The 16,887-nt window shown below is 49.2% G+C and overlaps 3 protein-coding genes across 4 annotated transcripts; 2 read left to right on the top strand and 1 right to left on the bottom strand.

The window, feature by feature from the left end:
- Positions 1–373: 373 nt before the first annotated feature.
- On the top strand, positions 374–8,952 carry KMT5A (lysine methyltransferase 5A). Its single transcript, XM_064726959.1, has 8 exons — positions 374–566; positions 875–969; positions 2,994–3,150; positions 3,949–4,162; positions 4,840–4,924; positions 5,275–5,334; positions 5,808–5,998; positions 6,722–8,952. The coding sequence occupies exons 1-8, from the start codon at positions 374–376 to the stop codon at positions 6,930–6,932; spliced, it is 1,206 nt and encodes a 401-aa protein (XP_064583029.1). The 3' UTR covers positions 6,933–8,952.
- A 527-nt stretch (positions 8,953–9,479) lies between these two features.
- Positions 9,480–14,599, bottom strand: RILPL2 (Rab interacting lysosomal protein like 2). 2 transcript variants are annotated; one of them, XM_064727279.1, is made up of 4 exons: positions 14,241–14,599; positions 13,226–13,377; positions 10,851–10,961; positions 9,480–10,376 (listed from the first exon to the last, which is right to left on the bottom strand). In XM_064727279.1, exons 1-4 carry the CDS (start codon positions 14,589–14,591, stop codon positions 10,352–10,354), a joined length of 639 nt encoding a protein of 212 aa, XP_064583349.1. In that variant the 5' UTR covers positions 14,592–14,599; the 3' UTR covers positions 9,480–10,351. The 2 variants fall into 2 exon arrangements, with proteins under 2 accessions (XP_064583349.1, XP_064583350.1); XM_064727280.1 differs by lacking the exon at positions 9,480–10,376 and adding an exon at positions 11,315–11,402 and having other exon boundaries at positions 10,849–10,961.
- Positions 14,575–16,275, top strand: SNRNP35 (small nuclear ribonucleoprotein U11/U12 subunit 35). Its single transcript, XM_064727278.1, has 2 exons — positions 14,575–14,771; positions 15,268–16,275. The coding sequence occupies exon 2, from the start codon at positions 15,271–15,273 to the stop codon at positions 16,066–16,068; it is 798 nt and encodes a 265-aa protein (XP_064583348.1). The 5' UTR covers positions 14,575–14,771; positions 15,268–15,270; the 3' UTR covers positions 16,069–16,275.
- The last annotated feature ends 612 nt before the right edge of the window (positions 16,276–16,887 follow it).

Genomic DNA, 16,887 nt, shown 5'->3' with positions numbered 1-16,887 from the left:
CACAGAGCAGAGTTTTACAATCCCGCCAGGATTAGGAGTCCCCCAGATCCCCGCTGCGAGGCGGCGCGGGCCGTGTGCCCTGCGGAGGGTGCAGGAGGGAGGCGGCGTTGGGAGGTGCCGGTGCACGGGCACAGCGGGCAGGCCCGGTATCGCCGGCGCTCCGCGGGCTCGCGCGGCCCGAGGGTCCCGCTGCCGCCGCCGCGCGCTCCCACCCACGTGGCGCGGCCCGGCCGGGGGAGGGGCGTTCCCTGCCGGGCCGCCAATCAGAGCGCGCCTGCCCTCGGCACGGACCAATCAGCGTCCAGCGAACGCACATTTAAACCCTGTTCCCGGGAGCCGCGGTCAGCGCGGTGTGACAGGGGGAGGGCGGGTAATGGCGGCTCGCGCCAATCAGAGGCCTGAGCGCGCTGATTGGCAGGAGGTTAAACCAATGGGGTTGCCAAGGGTAACGCGGCGTCTCCCTGCGGAGCGGTTGGCGTCGCCGGGGACTCCGCGGGGACAGTCGGGGCCGCCCGGCGCGGGGGCTCCGGGGCGCGGGGCGGCCGCTGCCGCCGCCATGGCCGGAGGTGCGCGGGGCGGAGCGGGCACGAGCGGAGCGGGGCCGGGGCGCGGCGGGGCCGGCGGGGCTGGGCCCGCTCGGCGCGGGGCATCTCCGCGGCGCGGAAGCTCCTCCTGGGAGGTGCGGGGAGCCGGGGCCGGCGGGACTCCTCCCCCGCGCGGTGTGCGCAGCTCGCCGGGAAGGGGCTGGGCCGCCGCGGCTCGCCCTGCCGCATCCAGCCCTTTAAACATGGCGCAGGCCGCGGCGGCCGGGCGATGACCGCGGGCGGCAGCGCCGGACATGGCTCAGGCGCCGATCTTCCCCCGTTGCTCCTAGGGAGGAACATGCCCAAGACCAGGGCGGGCGGCGTGGAGAAGGCAAGCCCCGAGAGCGCCGAGAGGAAGGGCCCGAGCCGCCCCCGGGCCGGCGGGGTAAGCAGTGCCCGGGCCTGGGCGGGCGGGCGGCTCCCGGGGTCTGCCGTGCCCTCCGCTTCCCCCCGGTACGGGCGAGCCGGTGTGCGGGCTGTCCCGGGGAGCCGCGGGGCCCGGCCCTTCGGGAGCCCCTCCAATCATTCAGAAATCGCTTAACTTTAAGTACAGTCGGACTCTTGCCGTGTTTCCCTGTGCCCTTCCGCAGACAGGCACTAAGCTCGGCATTCCCTCCGTGCCATCTTCCCCGTCCCGTAGTTCTGTCACAGGCAGCTGGCCGGAGCTGTCTCTTTGCCTTTAACTCCCAATGGGAATAGTTGTGGCTATTGCATTAAATCCCGGAGCCCCTCTGCCGCCAGCCTTTCGTGTGTTTTGCTGCGCTGAGAAAAATCTCAGCTCTCCGGGCTCTCAAGCCTGGCACAGACAAAGACGTGGCAGCGGCACCTCGGCTGCGCCAAGAGCGCAGCAGGCAGGGAGCTGGGAATGAAGGGAGGAAGCTGTGCTGGAAAAAGAGTTCTTCGTTTCCTGTTCGTGGTGTATTCAAAGCCTGAAGGCTCAGCTGGCAGGTGGACTGCAGTTCACTGCTTTGGGCTTTCTCCCAAAATGCCCGTATTTAAACTTCTTGCTAAATCTGGAGGACTTTGAAGCTCAGGGTTCATTGCTTATATTTGTTAAAACGGAGTGTTTTCATTGTGTTTCATGCTTTGAAGCCCTGGGTTTTTAATAAGCAAGTTTTGCCTTTCATGGGCCTTTCAGAAATATTGGAGGTCAGGGAGTGTCTGTCTGATTTGCTTTTTCTGGGGCTGTTCCATCGTAATCTCAGTCTTTAGTAGTTTATTTGTGGAGTAAGATTTGAGCCTTTAACTGGTCTGTTTTTTTGTGAATTATGTACATAGGAAGTTTGTTATTCATGACCACGTTAATTATTAAAATTATCCTATCTGTTCTATTGTCTACTTTGTTTACTTTTTCAGTGTCTGTGACTGAAATGCTGAGGTATTTGTTTAGTCAGCTATATTTGAGCTATCTTTTTTTAACTATTGGGACCCTTTGTTCCTTGCTTTTCTACGAAAATGGATGCATATTTTTGTTGTTTTAACTGGCATGCAATGTCTGAAAATTGCTTTTGGCTGAGTCAAACTATAGCCAAGAAAAACTCATTCTGCCCAAGCTGCATCTGTTTGTCCAGACACTGAGATTTCAGGGTTGGAATGTGCCTGGCATGCCCTGCACGGGGAAGCACAGCCAGGTGGCAGGAGGCTGTGAAAGCAAAGGTGACAGGACTCCACTAATCTTTGCTAAATTTGACACTGCTCCCTGTTGGCATCTTGGGGCCTGAGCCAGGGAACGAACCCCGGGCTCTGTGGTGTCTGGCCATGCCAGAAGGTTTTGCCATTTTCCTGACTGGGCTTTGCATAGACTCTTTAATGGCCCTTTTTGCCATAAACAACACTTACACTTTATTTTTATGTCATATAATGGATAAAATATTGCACTGTTTGTCTCCCATGCTTTGCTGAGAGGTGTCACTCAAGGCAGGCTGTAAAACTGATTCCTGTGCTGCTCAGTTGAGCATATAATTTGCTGCAACAACATTTGACACCTCCTGAGAGTTGCTGGGTAGCTCAAACCTCTCTGGCTGAGAGCTCTGTACTGGGCCTGGGCAGTTTTTGCTGCACTATTCATATTTTTTTTGGCTTGTGCTCTTTGAGGCTGCCTTCCTCCCCAGGAGCTCAGGCTTGGGGTTTTTTTTAGCACCAAGTTCATACTGTGAAGCACAAGGGTGGAGGCTGGAGTTAGCTCTGACTACCCCATCCTGCCACATTTTATTAGTTAAGTTCTCAGAGTGCTCAGCACTGTTCTGTTTTCACTTAAAAATCACAACCTCGGTGAGGGTGATGCTCCAAACAGTGTAATTCCAGCAGCACAGTCACCTGTCAGCCCTGCTTGCTGCAGACTTGTGGGTGCCAGCTTGAGGTTCCTGGAATCTCTGTGCTGAACTGATTGTTTGTGTGGGTCTGTTTTAGGAGAATGTGTTTATTGGTCAATCCAAAATCTACAGCTACCTGAATCCCAACAAAGCTCCTGGTGCTCGCCCCCCGCTTCAAGAGGAGAACTCGGTCATGTATCACGAGGTGAAATGTCAGGGCAAGACACTAAAGGAAACCTACAGGAAAGGAGCTGGTAAGATTGAGCTTGGGATTGCTTCTCTTGTGCATGTGCTCCCACTGCCCACAATTCTGACATTCTCATCAAGAAATAAAAGCAGTGAGGAGGAGCCCACATTGTGGATGCTGAGTGCCAGGTTCATAGTGATTAGAAATGGCAATGTTCTGTAAGTTTATGAAGGGGAAGAAATCCCATCTGGCTGTGTTTAAAGGTGCATTTAACAGCCTTGGTCATTTGTCAAAGCACTTTGATGCAAACACTTTTACAAGCAGGTATTCTCAGTCCCAGGGACTGTCAGGCTTTCTGGAAACGTGGGGCCTTTAGTTCCTGATTTGGCTCCCCAGCTTTGACAAGGAAGTGAAGGTGGCTTTAGCTTGTCCCACTGCTGAGGCCTTGCAGCTGTGCTTCTTTTCTCCAGTGAGCCTGAAACATCTGTCTCAGCAGATGGGACTGTTAAACCTGATTATTTACTCCACATAAAAACGTTATGGAGCTTTAAACCACTCTCACCTCCCTCTGAGTCAGTTGTCTGAGGAGGATGTGGTTGTATTGGGGTAGGATGCAAAAAACAAGTAAATATTGGTTGTGGGGAGTGTAGATTTTTTGTCAGTGCTGCTCTTTAGCTCCCATGGATTTATCCTGGGTGGCATTGGCCACTTGGCACCAACATCTGCAGCTGCTGAGCCCAGCACTGCAGGGTCACTGCTGTCCTTTCTCTCATTTGACAGAGCTCTGAAGCCCTGGAATTCATTTAAAGCACTCGGGTGTAGTTGGCCCTAAGTTCAGAGCCTTACTCGATTTCCTTGTCACCAGGAAAAAAGAATAGTGGCAAAATAGTTGAAGGTGCTGTGAAATCAGAAGAGCAGAAGGATAAGGAAGGTGTGTGCAATCCTTCAGTGCCCTCTGATCAAAACCAAGAAACTGTGGAAAGCCAGAGGACTCCCCTGCCTGCAGACTGTGCCGAGGAGGCCAATGCAAAGCCGGCTCAGAAGAAGATGGTTAAAGCAAAACGAGGATCGAGGAAAAAGTAAGTGATTTGTGGAATTGTGAAAGGACAGCTCTTTGCTTTCTCAAGAATATCATGTTTTAAAAACCCTAAAACACCATCTAAGTACCTGTTTTGCAGAGGACTTGTTTGTCTTCAAAGCAAGGTTAATGCTCCTATTAATGGTCTATTGTTCTATCAGAAGTGAAGCATTTGCTGGTCACCTGTGGAAAAAAAAGAAATTAATGAGCCATTAAGACCTACTTTCCTGTGGACAAATGGGAATGTATCTTGTCAGAAACAGAACAGTTGGAGGCTTCCTGGCTGAGCTGATACCCTTTCTCTTGGTATCAGAGTAATGTGACCTAACATTAATGAATTCCTTGCCAAGCAGTTTTCATGACCTAAATTTTCGAGTGCCTTCTGGCAAGGCACGCAGGAGGCCCCAGACTTGTAATGTGACCTTCAGTTGATTTCTAACGACATCTCACTTGTATTGTTCAAGAATTAGTACTGGAGCAATGGAATTAGTGTGGGGAAGAAAAGGGATGCAGCTGTGGCTTGAAGCTGAGAGTACTGATAAAAAGCACTGATTCATATTGATCACCTTTCAACTTACCAAGCTCAAATAAAACATTCTTGCACATACCTTTGCTCTAACAGTGGAATTTAACAAACAGTCTGAAATGTGTGTGTGTTCTCTCTTTCTTCCTCCTCAGAACACAAGGAAGAACACCAAACCGAAAAGTAACAGATTATTACCCTGTTAGAAGAAGTTCCAGGAAAAGCAAATCTGAATTGGAGGTAGTGCTTCTTGTTAAAATGACATTACTTATAACGTGTCTGATTAGCTGACAATTTGGGGAAATGTGTAACTATGGTTTCCATTCCAAATGCAAATAAAGTTGTGTACTTGAAGTATTGCTAAGAACATGCTTAAAACTTGGAAGTGCTGGTCCAGTTTGGAACAGAGTCTAGCCGTTTATGTATTTGAGGGGGACAGAAATCTGTCTTTCTGCTGTTCAGTTTGCTGGAAATATGAGATGGTTTGGAACAATGGGTGTCATTGGTGGGTAATTTCCTTCCAGCTCTAGAAGAAGCTACAAAAGCTATCAACAATATTGTGGTTTTGTTTGTTCTTGTTTATTCTGCAGACTGAGGAAAGGAGGAAAATAGATGAGCTGATTACAAGTGGGAAGGAAGAAGGAATGAAGGTAACTGCAGTGCCAACCTAAGGAGTCATGTACTGTTTATTATACAGTATTTTGATGTTAATCTGTTTAAACAGACAGTAGCAGAACTCAGTCTCAGGACCCTGCAATTCTCTGAAAATGCAGGAAAACTGGAACACACAATCCTTCATTTTGTTGGTCTCTGAAGGATATGTCTGTGCAGCCTCAGCTATAAATACTGAGGGGGCTTTAAAGTCTTTACAGAAATGCACTCCTGAGTTCTTTGATTGGAAGACTTTGTGTCCAGCTACCCAGTAACTCAGAGTGTGTCCCAAACTCATCCTGCATTTCTTCCACAGTGCCATGCACTGTGCCTCTACAGCTTTGTCTGCAGCACACACAAATTCCCTTTTGCAGCAGTTTTTTAATGACAAATCATTTCCTAGTAATCAGCATATCTGCAATGATGTAAATCAGCTGGGAAATGAGAAAGTATTTTCTTTTCAACTCAACAGATTGATTATATTGATGGCAAAGGGAGAGGAGTAATTGCAACTAAACATTTTAATCGAGGAGAATTTGTGGTTGAGTATCACGGGGATCTCATCGAGATCACTGATGCCAAGAAACGAGAGGCTGTGTATGCTCAAGACCCATCCACAGGCTGCTACATGTACTATTTCCAGTACCTCAGCAAAACCTACTGGTAAGCTCAAGTTTCTATTGCTAGAGGCTTTGAATGCTGCTAATTCTTTCCTTGTTTTCATGAAAATTTTTTGTTTTTAATGGGAGCTGTGAATTATGAAATCTTCTGGAGCACTGATCCATGGTGTGAGAGCCTCCCATACATGTGGGCTATGAGGAATGGCAGGTGACTCACAGCCCTCTTCTTTGAAGTACAGCACAAGCTATGGGGAGAGTTGCTCTGCTTGGATGAGGCTCGGAGTTCTGCAGTGGTGTTCTGCCTAAATTCATCCTCTTGTAAAATGGACTCCTTTATCTGAGTTGTGAGGAGTTGGTCTGGAAAGCAGGATGGACAGACTTCCTGGAAGAGAAACATTTCTTTCAACTTTGACTTGGTGTCCTTGTTGCTCTAGTCTCTGACACCCACTTCATTCTAAACTTTATAATTTTTTTTCACATCTGGATTCTGCTATTCCTGGAAACAGGCAGCTCGAACAGTCCAAAGATTTCATTTTCTGGGTTTTGTACTTACTTAAAAATCTCCCAGAATTGTTTGTTTCCCTACCTTGCCATATTATGGCTGCCTATTTATTCATGTTTGTTCTACAATGTAACATGATAACATTCTGTTTCTCCTTAATTTTTCAAGACTCTCCTCCTTCTTAGTGTGATTTGCACTTAGGGCTTTGCCCACAAGCTGCCCCAGTCCCAGGTGCAATCCCACGTTCTGTTCTTGCTCTTTCAGTGTCGATGCTACGAAAGAAACGAATCGTCTGGGAAGGCTCATTAATCACAGCAAGTGTGGCAATTGCCAGACCAAGCTGCACGACATCGATGGCGTGCCTCATCTCATCCTCATCGCCTCCAGGGACATTAAGGCAGGTGAAGAACTGTTGTACGACTATGGAGACAGAAGCAAAGCTTCCATTGAAGCTCACCCGTGGCTGAAACACTAACTCATCTTCCTTGTTTTGGGGTTTTTATTTTTGGACTGAGTGTTCTACAAGGAGTCAGTGCATTTTTTTTTTTTTTCCTGCCCTCACTTCCCTCAGCTTTTTTAGTGGATGGCTTATGGTCTTCCAAGCTCCTTAAAAAACTGCCTTTTTGCTTTGCAGTATTTAAATACCTATTACAGTTTTCCAGGCAGGCTTGAATAATTGATCTTAGATTGCCAAAACTTTTATATCATAAAAGGAAAACCCTTCTTACAATTCGAATGCTTCTGCATAGTAGTGACCAGTGCCACTTGAGCAGTGAAAGACTTGCACAGAAATTTAACCACTGGGGTTGTGCTTCTGCTTTTGCAAGGAAATCTCACTCCTCACTTTGGGGTGCTGAGCTTGGCTTTATGACAGAAGTACTGCTGTACTCTGACTTGGTCATCCAGTGGCTTGACTGCCTGTCAGACTGCTTTTCACAGCCCAGTGCTGGCAGGCCTCTCTGAGATGGATGCTACTGTCATTCTCAAATAATTTGTGGTAGGAATCCAGTTTCTCCTGTGTCATACATTCTGTTGGCAATGAACTTCAAATGCACTGGCACTGAGGGAAAAGGATGGTCAGATTGACTGCTTCCTTTGGAGAAATTCTTCCCAGCCAAATGAGGATAAAATTTGATAGACTGGGTTGATACTGATTACAGCTGTGGAGATAGAACTTCACAGTGAGGATTAATGTTTGACATTTACTTATTTTCTAAACTTTGAAAAGGTACCTTTTTTATAGTCGATGGCTGATTCTTGGAGGTGTCTCCCAGAGGATTTTAAAGAAGTAAAAACTCTCTCCAAAAGTTTTTTATATTACCTTCCTATGCTAATTAGCCACATCAGAAGCTATTTATTTACTGTGAATGCTTGAAGTAGAGCATAGTGGTTCCAAAAATAGGAGTCATCTTCATATGCAGCTTCAAACTGTAGTGATGGAGTTCATGCAGTGAAGAAAGCAGATTCCTTATTGCCTGGTCCTGTAGGTCTGTCCAGCACAGTCTGGTCCCACTGTCTCTCATGGGAGTCGAGCTCTTGGCATCTCGTGGATGTTTGGATGTTTCTGTTGGAGAGCCAAATCTGGGATATAGGCAGGCAATACAATGCAGGTCCTTTATGTTAAAGAGGAATTCTTACCAGTTGGAATTTTTGCCAAGGCAGGCTTGGCATGTGTGTAGATGAAAATGGCTGTGAGCCATCAGCCACGCTTGCTGCTGGAAGATGTCAGCAAGGGATCTGTGGCTCTGTTAAAGTCTTCTGTTCCTCATGTCTTGAAGGCTGCTGCTGTTCCAGCTGAATGCCCTCTAGACAATCTTATGCTTGCCTATGTGATAGGTCAGATAGCAACAACATCCTGGTTGTGTGCTCCAGCAGCAAGAGAGGTGGCTTAGTGATGTATTTTTTAAATTAAAAACTTGAAGACAATGTCTCTGTAAAATAAAGAATATATTTATTATTGATGAAACGGCTGCTATACTACCTGTCTCCATTGCAGTTTTATGAGCATTTTGAAAGAAAGCTGTGAAAATCATTAGCTATTAAATGCTTTATATTATTTACTGCTTCACACAAGGCAAACTCGTCAGAGCAAGCCTGGGTATTTTCCCATTTCTGAAGAATTAACTGGAGACCTGTTCCATTACATGTACTGAGTTTCAGGTAAGCCTCGTTGGCCAACTTGTCTGAGTTGGCACTGATTTTTCTCTGGTCTCAGTAACAGAGACCTCAGCAATGTGTACAGTGTCCTGTTAAACTAGAGCACTTCCCTTAAGTCAAAATTGGAATAAATTTTTCTAATTTTATTTAAACATCTACGTGTTCTCTATCAGGTTGAATAGCTTAAAACCTCTGTACTTCAGCATCACTTTTGTAAACAAGAAAGGGGAAAGATCTCCCTTGTTTTACACAAAAAGAAAATGTCTTCTCTGAAAGCTTAACTGGTAATTGAGTAGCACTGCGTTGGAGGATGGAAATAAAGCTCATGTTGCACTGCATCTGTATCCTTTACTTTTCTAGGAACACATACAGAGATCTAGAGATCTATCTCAGTGTACTTCTCACAGGAATGTGACATTTGGGTGTTTATCTCTGTGCCTCACAGAAAGGCTTCATCTTCTAACAAAGTGTCACAGGGAAAGACACCCTTGGGTTGGGAGCTAAACTGCTTTTTTTGAAGGAGATTGGAAAATACATCCCTGGATAAACCATGGAAGAGGATGGAATTCAGATCACATGTCAGCATCCGTCTCCAGCTCAGAGGTGCATCCTGGCTGTTGCTCATTGATTGTTTTTGTTTCATTTTTCTGTGCACAAATCCTCTGCTCAGGCCGTGCAGTGACTGCCTTCCCTGCTGCCATGCTCTAGAAAATACACAACGAGGGCATGGCCAAGGCTTATTGATGTTTGGAAGATGGCAGAAGGACTGCAGTGGCTCTGTGCCCTGGCTGGAGCAGCTGTGCTGTGCCCTTGCTAACAGAGTTGTTCCTGACCCGAGGGAGGCTGCAGCTCTGCCTTGTGCTCAGCCACATCCTCACCTGCCACTGAGCAATGTGTGAAGTGCCCTACATCCTTCATGCTGCCAGAGCAGGAGAGGGAATCAAAAGACTTCAGAGGCTGCTTTTATTTCTGAAGAGAGTAAGATCACAGTTTGATACCTGTCACTGCTTCTTTTATGTCTGTTCAGACTTGTGCTCTGGATATTCTACCTTTCTAAATGGAGAACCTAATTGGTGTCTTTCAAGCTTCTTTCCCCACTCCCCTGTTTGCCCTATATGCTTCCACTGGTGCTAAATCTCATTACTGGGGCCAATACACAGCTTGTGGCAGGTGATTGAAAGAACAGAGCTTATGCAAAACACAACTCTCTACCACAGGAGACCTTCAGCTGTCAGAAATGAAATGTTTGGTGCATCTGTTCCTGCACCTCAGCCCTTCATGTGGGCAGAGCCCAATGGCAGCAGCTTTTCTTGCTTTGCTGTGCTTTCCTCCACTGTTCATCTCATCCCCAACCACTTGTGAATGGCAGGTCTCCATTATCTTCCTCTTACAAAATCATTTGGGCTGAATGTTTTGATAGCTGGACAGGATAAGTATGCTGTAGTACAGATCATCACAGGCTCTTTGAGTAAGAATAAATCCCAACTTTATACAAACGTTTTATTTTCTACATGTGGATAACGTCTGAAAGTAAGAAATACAAAAAGTGTCTGTTTCAAACAGTTTCTGAAAAAGCAGAGTAAAATTATTCTGAAAGAATATTATACAACGTGATTTTAATGAGATTGCTCATTCTCTACAGTAGGAGTGATGCTGCTGTTTCCAATCATTGTCTTTCCCAACGCCTCTGAGGCTCAGCAGTGCCATTCTCACCAGCAGCAAAGTCCTTGAGGATGCTCATTTTCCATGTTTAAAAGAAAACCTAAAAAAGAGAGAAATCAATAGCAGAAAGAAAACAATAATGTAGAACTGGAACACAAGGAACAGGCAGGGGGCTGGCCCTGTCACCGTGCTATTTTGGGGGACTTTAGGGACAGACCCTGAGCTTGTGGGTTTTGTGTACAATGTAAGCAAAGCCTGGGGCCAGCTGGGCTGCTCCCACAACACAGCCCTGAGGGGCTGGCAGGGGAGGCAAGTATTGAATCATTTTGCTCAGGAATCTTGTTTTTCCTAGGAAAAAAAGTGACTCCCTGCTTGCCTGGGTGGAGGTGGCTTTCCTGTGCAGGGCTTTTTCCCCAGGAAGAGATTGCTTTATCAGGTTTTTAACTTTACATGGAGAGCAGAAAACAATATCCAGCCAACTAGGCTAAAGTTCAGCATCCACCCCTGGATTCACTGTGTAAGGAGTGGGCCATATTCTCACAAATTCTGCCCCAAAAGCTGCAGACAAACTTACAACCGTTTGATGATTGTCTTCTCTTCACTGTCCTTTCTGGTGCCAGCACTGCTGCCACTGGCTGCTTTTTCCAGTTCTTCAGTTTGGTCCCTTTTCTGTGAGATGATCCCACTGGGAAAAGAAATGGTTTTGTTTATTTTTTGTGCAGAGTGTGACAGTGCATGAGTTGGACCTCTCACTGGACATGGGTGAATGAGTGTTCACAGGACAGGGAGGGCAGCCCAGCCTCTTCCTTGTACTGAACTGAAAATAATGAATTATTGTCCCTAAATACAGCAATGTAATGGTGCCAGGGTTATGCTTTAATGAGAACACTAAAAAAGTAACTCCACAGAGAAAAAATGGCAAATCATAATGGGGGTGAAAGGGAAGTGTAATCACACTTGGATTTGTGCAGAAGTCCAAGGGTGAGAGGAGCGTGCTGACACAAATGGTGAATTTCTGCAGGGGTGGATGTGTGGTACCTCCAGCGCAGCCACCCAGGCTCACACCAGGCCTGGCAACAGATGGGAGGTTCCCAGCTCCCCTGCAAGGCAGGTTCCTCTTTCCACCCTACAGAGGAGAGAAGAAAGGCTTTGCCTCAGCTCTAGGCTTTGTTTTGCCATCTCACTTTGGTGTTTCTGCACTGCAGGAGCTGTGACCGCCTACTCCAGGCAGCAGTTTCGCTTTGACCAAAGGGTGTTTTCCCTGCCTGGAACAGGGTGAGATTTTCCCAGCCTGCACACTCAGTGTTTTCACAGCATGTCCTGAGCTGACCTCAGTCATTTGGAGAGCTCAGTGGATCACAGCCTGGGATGCAGTAGCTGCAGGCGAAGAGTGGCCAAGCAACACCCAACTGGATTCAGAAATAAAAACACAAAGCAGTTAAAAACTGGTGTGACACCAGGCACGGGGTGATTCTGAGGCAGACTCTCCTCTTGGATAAATGAGACAATGAGCTGTTGGTGACACTGCAGAGCTCTAACATCTGCATGGTAACTTCTACCCAGAAATCATGATGAAAAATGCAGCCTCCAAACACCACCAGTCACTTTGAGCCAGTCTCTGAGATGTTTGTTACCTTGTGTTATGCAGAGCTTATTTCCACTGTGTACAAGGCCTTTTAGAACATAGATTTATCCTCTTCTCCTGCACAATTACTCTTTACTACAATTACAATTAGGATTTTATGTGACTGTTTAGAGGGAAAATGGGTTTTGGCTTAAGCTGTAACACTGTATGAGGAGATAACCTCACAAATTACTCGACCTGAAAAGCAGCCCTGCCCTGCTCCTGGTGCACAGCACTGTGACTCAGATCACTAAAAACCTGAAAACATTCCCACTGTTACATTTTTAACTTGGCCTGTACTAAACTGTGTAACAGCTGGGAAATCAAAGCAAGAAGCCATTGCACTGCTGCACAGCAAAGCAGCCAGCTGAGCTGGGGCAGTGCTGCCAGGCAGTTTGTAAATTCTTGGATTTCAGTGTAAATTCTTGGATTTCAGTGTAACTTCTTGGCTTAACCTGCCTGTTACAGACAAGGCAAAGGGCGGGCTTGCTGTGTCCAGCAGGGTGCTGCTGAGATATCCCAACTGAAATCTAATGTGCTCATACAGTTTGTGTCTAGATTAAGAAGAAATTTCCTGGCCCAAAGAGTTCATAATCCAACCTGATGAGAGGGGGCAGAGGTTGGGAAGGAGAGCCTTTGGAGTGAATGAATTTGTAGCACTGAGATCAAGACCCTTCCCACATCCCTCTCTTTGACTCACACTGACTCTCCCTTCAGGAAAGACCAAACCCTTCTCTGAAATCACTTGCTCTGCACAGTTCAAGGGCCTTACACAACCCTCTGTTGGCAGTCTTAAAAACCCCACAGCTTATCATGAATGATGAAAGAGCTCAATATTCTGTTTCTAGATCAGTGCCTCACCCCCGTGGGAGTGAAGGACCGGAGATCAACCAGCGTTGTGCTGCAGGAGGAAGGAAAGTCTGACTGAAGCTGAGCTGGAAACCCCCCGTGCTCTTTGGTATGTAGTGTGGCTTTAGACACTGTGTGTGCAGCTGCTGTGACTGCACAGATGAATTCCTGTGCACGAGAACCCAGCCTGGATGTGGAGTGGGAGTAACTCTGTGTAGGCTGAGAGTGGGACAATGATGGGAATGGGCTGAGAACTGTGCAGAGGAAAAGGGAGCTGGGTTTTCAAATCGTGTTGCATAGAGACTTCATTGTTCCCCCATTTTTCTTTGTTCATTTGTATGCTCTGGGGAGCACAGGGGTCACTTGCATATCTGGACAATGCCTATCCTGACCTAGGGGCTCAAACCTTCCAGACTCTCAACTGATAAGCTTCATGAAGTACTTGTTATTAGCTCTCTGCTGACTTCAAGCTTTACCTCTTGTAGCACTGTAGCTCCTCTTGCACCACCAGAAGCTGAGCTTTCAGCTGGTTCCTCTCTTGCAATACATCCCGGAGCTCCTGTAACGTGAACCGGGGCCGGTTGGGGTCTGTGAGGTCTATCACCATTTGATCTGGTCCGAGGCTGGACTGTAAGATAAACAGGGGTGGATCTTGTAACCTCTCAACTCAGCATTCAACCAGTAAAATATCTGGATTTTATAAATATGAAATTGGTACGAATTCATCACAATCCTGATTATTATTTTCCCAAGCAGTTAATTCTAGTGCTTCATATTTTTGTATTCCCTTAGTGACTATGTTCCCCAGCCAAGTACAGGCCACAACTGTAACAAGCTCTGACCACAGTTAAAAGCAAAGTCTCTGTCCCAAAGAGTTTGCAATTTAGTTGTCAAGAAGATGCTTTTATCAGATTGTTCTCAGATGATGAGTGAGGCTGAGCCATCTAATGCCACACCAAAATTCCGTGTCAAAGAAAGGTGAGACCTGAACTCGCCTTATTTGATTAAAAACCTTTGAAGTAATCAAGACATCCATTTCCCTCACAGGGGGTAACAAAGCCTCAGTGTTTGCATACAGTTGTTTCTATGGGACCCGTGCTGTGCAAGAGCGGAACACGGTGGGTTTGTACTCTGAACTTTGTGCGTGACTGACCCAACTTTGCTGGGTCAGCCAGTGCAATGAAACTGGAGCGAGGAATCTCGCACTCAGCACTGCGATCCTAACCACCCCCAAAGGAAAGAGCTTCAAGGCTTTCATGGCCAAAGACGGGAAGTGACTTTGTGAGACTCGTCCTGCTGACACAAAAGAGACCACAAGTATCGGCCGGTCCATCTGGTGTGGTTCTGGGTGCGCTCTGCGACCCGCGCGTGGTGTGCCCGTGCTGGGGAAAGAGCTCGTGTCCCGTGTGTCCCAACCGTGTTCCTTGTGCTCCGACCGAGTCCCTTGTGCCCCAGCGGTGTCCCGTGTGCCCGGCCGAGTCCCGTACCCACCTGCGGGTCGCTCCCTCGGGCCGCCGCCCGCAGCTGCTCGAGCTCCCGCCGGAGGCTGTCCCGCTCCCGCCGCAGCTGCTCCTCGGTCACGCTGCTCTCGCTCACCAGCGCCTCCAGCATCTCCAGCACCCGGACGATCCTGAACTGCAGCCGGGCGCGGGCGGCGGGCAGCTGCGGCCCGGCGCGGAGCTGCAGCAGGTCCCGGCCCACCACGGAGGAGATGTCGTACACATCCGCGGCCGTCAGCTGGAACGGGCTCTTCTCCAGAGCGCTCTCCGGGCCACCATCCTCCTCATCCTCATCCTCCTCCTCCTCCTCCAGCTCCTCCTCCCCGTCCCGGCCCCGCTCCATGCCCGCCGCACCCCGGCGCTCCCTCCCTCCCTCCCAGCCGGGCCGGGCGGCGCTGCCGGCGAGGCCGCGGGCGGAGCGGCCCCTCCCGCCCCCGGCGCTCCCATGGCGGCGGCCGCGGCCCCGCGCCGCTTCCCGCCCTGCCCCTTCCCCTGAGGAGGCACCGCCCGCAGTCCGCTGCCGGTAAGGGACGGGGGACTCTCCGGCAGCCCCGGAAGCGGCACCGAGGCGGGTGAACGCATCGGCCTTTCCGCAGCGCCACGTCCGCCTCGGCGGCTCGGGGAGCGGGGCGGGGGGACTGGCGGGCTCCGGGAGCGGGGAAACGGCTGAGATCGACCCCGGCGGGAGCGGCTGCGGCTCCTCCGGGCCGGCGGATCGGCCCCTGCCCGCCGGGGGAGCCGCGTCCCCGCCGGGAGCGGGGCTGAGGGGCCTCCTCGGCCGGGCGCGGGGCAAGGCCGGGGCCCCTCAGGCCGGGGTAGGCCGGGGGAGGATGCGGCTCCCGGACACGGCTCTGTCCCGGCATGTGCACTCAAGCAACAGCGACACGGCTGGTTCATTTTCGTGTGTCACACTCCGGGGGATTTTCGGATGAGCACGGTGCAGCGGTGCTTGGAAGCGATTCTTGCCCAGGCTGTTCTGACCCAGCCGTGAGCCTGTCCCTGTGTGTTCTCCCCCCCAGACAATGGCTGACTGGGCCCCCATAGCGAAGGAGTACGATCCCCTCAAGGCCGGCAGCATCGATGGCACGGACGAGGAGCCCCACGACCGGGCCATATGGCGGGCCATGCTGGCACGGTACGTACCCAACAAGGGCGTCACGGGAGATCCTCACCTCACCCTCTTCGTGGCGAGGCTCAACCTTCAGACCACAGAAGAGAAGTTAAAGGAGGTTTTTTCCCGCTATGGAGACATCAGAAAGATCCGTCTGGTTCGAGACCTGGTCACAGGATTTTCCAAGGGTTATGCGTTTATTGAGTACAAAGAGGAGCGCGCACTGCTGAAGGCCCACAGAGATGCCAACAGGCTGGTCATCGACCAACATGAGATCTTTGTGGACTTTGAACTGGAAAGAACTCTCAAAGGATGGATTCCCCGGAGGCTTGGGGGTGGGTTTGGAGGCAAGAAAGAATCCGGGCAGCTGCGCTTCGGAGGACGGGACAGACCTTTCCGAAAGCCCATCAATTTGCCAAACGTGAAAAATGATTTCTATGGAGAAGGATCATCAGAGAAAAGAAACTGGTCCCGTGAGGGAACAAGGGACTGGAGAACCAGGGACCGGGACCATGAGAGGAGCAGGGACAAACGCTGGCCAGAAAGGGAGAGGTCGTGGGCTTGGGGTGACAGTGAGAGAGAGAGAGATTCCAAAGAGGAGAGGAGCAGGGGGAGGGAAAGGAAGGACAGAGACAGGAAGGACAGGGATAGGGACCGGAGCAGGGACAGAGATACCAAGAAGCAAAGAGATGATGATAAGCATCGATAGGTGACTGTGCCTTGTCCTTGGGGTGTGTGACTGACCCTTGTGGCAGCTTGGGACTGTGACAGCATTCCCAGAACAAGCTGTGGTGTTGCCACCTTGTGCCTGTGACTCTGCTGCCAGCAGCTTTCTGTAGTTTGGTTCCTACTGCAGTTCAGATGTGTGTTGAATTGTTCTTTAAAGAAAATAAACTTTTGTATTAATGTTTTTCAACTGGTGAGTGCTGTAAGAAATGCACCATGTGTACTGGCATCCCAGTGAGATGAGCACACACCTTTGGCTGCCTGAATGAGGAGTTATCCATGTGCCAGGTGTCCATATATTTGTTATGAAACAGTCCCATGCTGGAGACACAGGAGTGGAAATAGCAACAAACTTCTGAAACTTCTGTGCCCCAAAACAGAAGCTGATGGGAAGTGGCTTCATTTTTGTGAAGACACTGGGACAGGTAGAACCTTTATTGATACTGTGTCCTTAACTCGTTCTGCCAGGTGAGAGAGAAACATGGAACCAATCCACTGTCTGTGACATGGGAGGATGAAACTCCTTTGCACAGAGGAATGTGCACCACGGGACAGTGAGCACGTCAGAAAATGCCTCATGTTCCTGATGAATCCATGGACAGTCACTGAGGGAGGGGAAATGTGGCTGCAGCTGCACCCACTCTGTCCTCACCCTTCTACACAGGGTTTTAATCCATTCTGGAAACTGGGCTTGTGCTGGTTGTAGCTGAATAGGGAAAAAGGGCAAAACATCTTTTTCAGGGATAGGATGTGTAAATACAGACACACCTCTTGCATTAAGGAGCTTACAGTACTTTCTAGA

The sequence above is a fragment of the Zonotrichia leucophrys genome, chromosome 15 (genome assembly GCF_028769735.1).
Source record: "Zonotrichia leucophrys gambelii isolate GWCS_2022_RI chromosome 15, RI_Zleu_2.0, whole genome shotgun sequence".
Lineage (NCBI taxonomy): Eukaryota > Metazoa > Chordata > Aves > Passeriformes > Passerellidae > Zonotrichia > Zonotrichia leucophrys.
This window is presented reverse-complemented; position numbering and strand designations above follow the sequence as displayed.

Excerpts from the sequence above, each read along its gene's own strand:
- KMT5A (XM_064726959.1), top strand. The coding sequence starts at position 374 with ATGGCGGCTCGCGCCAATCAGAGGCCTGAGCGCGCTGATTGGCAGGAG. Across the intron at positions 4,163-4,839 it reads AAACGAGGATCGAGGAAAAA|AACACAAGGAAGAACACCAA; the intron begins GTAAGTGATTTG and ends CTTCCTCCTCAG. Across the intron at positions 4,925-5,274 it reads AAAGCAAATCTGAATTGGAG|ACTGAGGAAAGGAGGAAAAT; the intron begins GTAGTGCTTCTT and ends TTTATTCTGCAG.
- RILPL2 (XM_064727279.1), bottom strand. The coding sequence starts at position 14,591 with ATGGAGCGGGGCCGGGACGGGGAGGAGGAGCTGGAGGAGGAGGAGGAG. Across the intron at positions 13,378-14,240 it reads CCCGAGGGAGCGACCCGCAG|TCCAGCCTCGGACCAGATCA; the intron begins GTGGGTACGGGA and ends TTTATCTTACAG. Across the intron at positions 10,962-13,225 it reads GAGCTACAGTGCTACAAGAG|TGGGATCATCTCACAGAAAA; the intron begins GTAAAGCTTGAA and ends TTCTTTTCCCAG.
- SNRNP35 (XM_064727278.1), top strand. The coding sequence starts at position 15,271 with ATGGCTGACTGGGCCCCCATAGCGAAGGAGTACGATCCCCTCAAGGCC.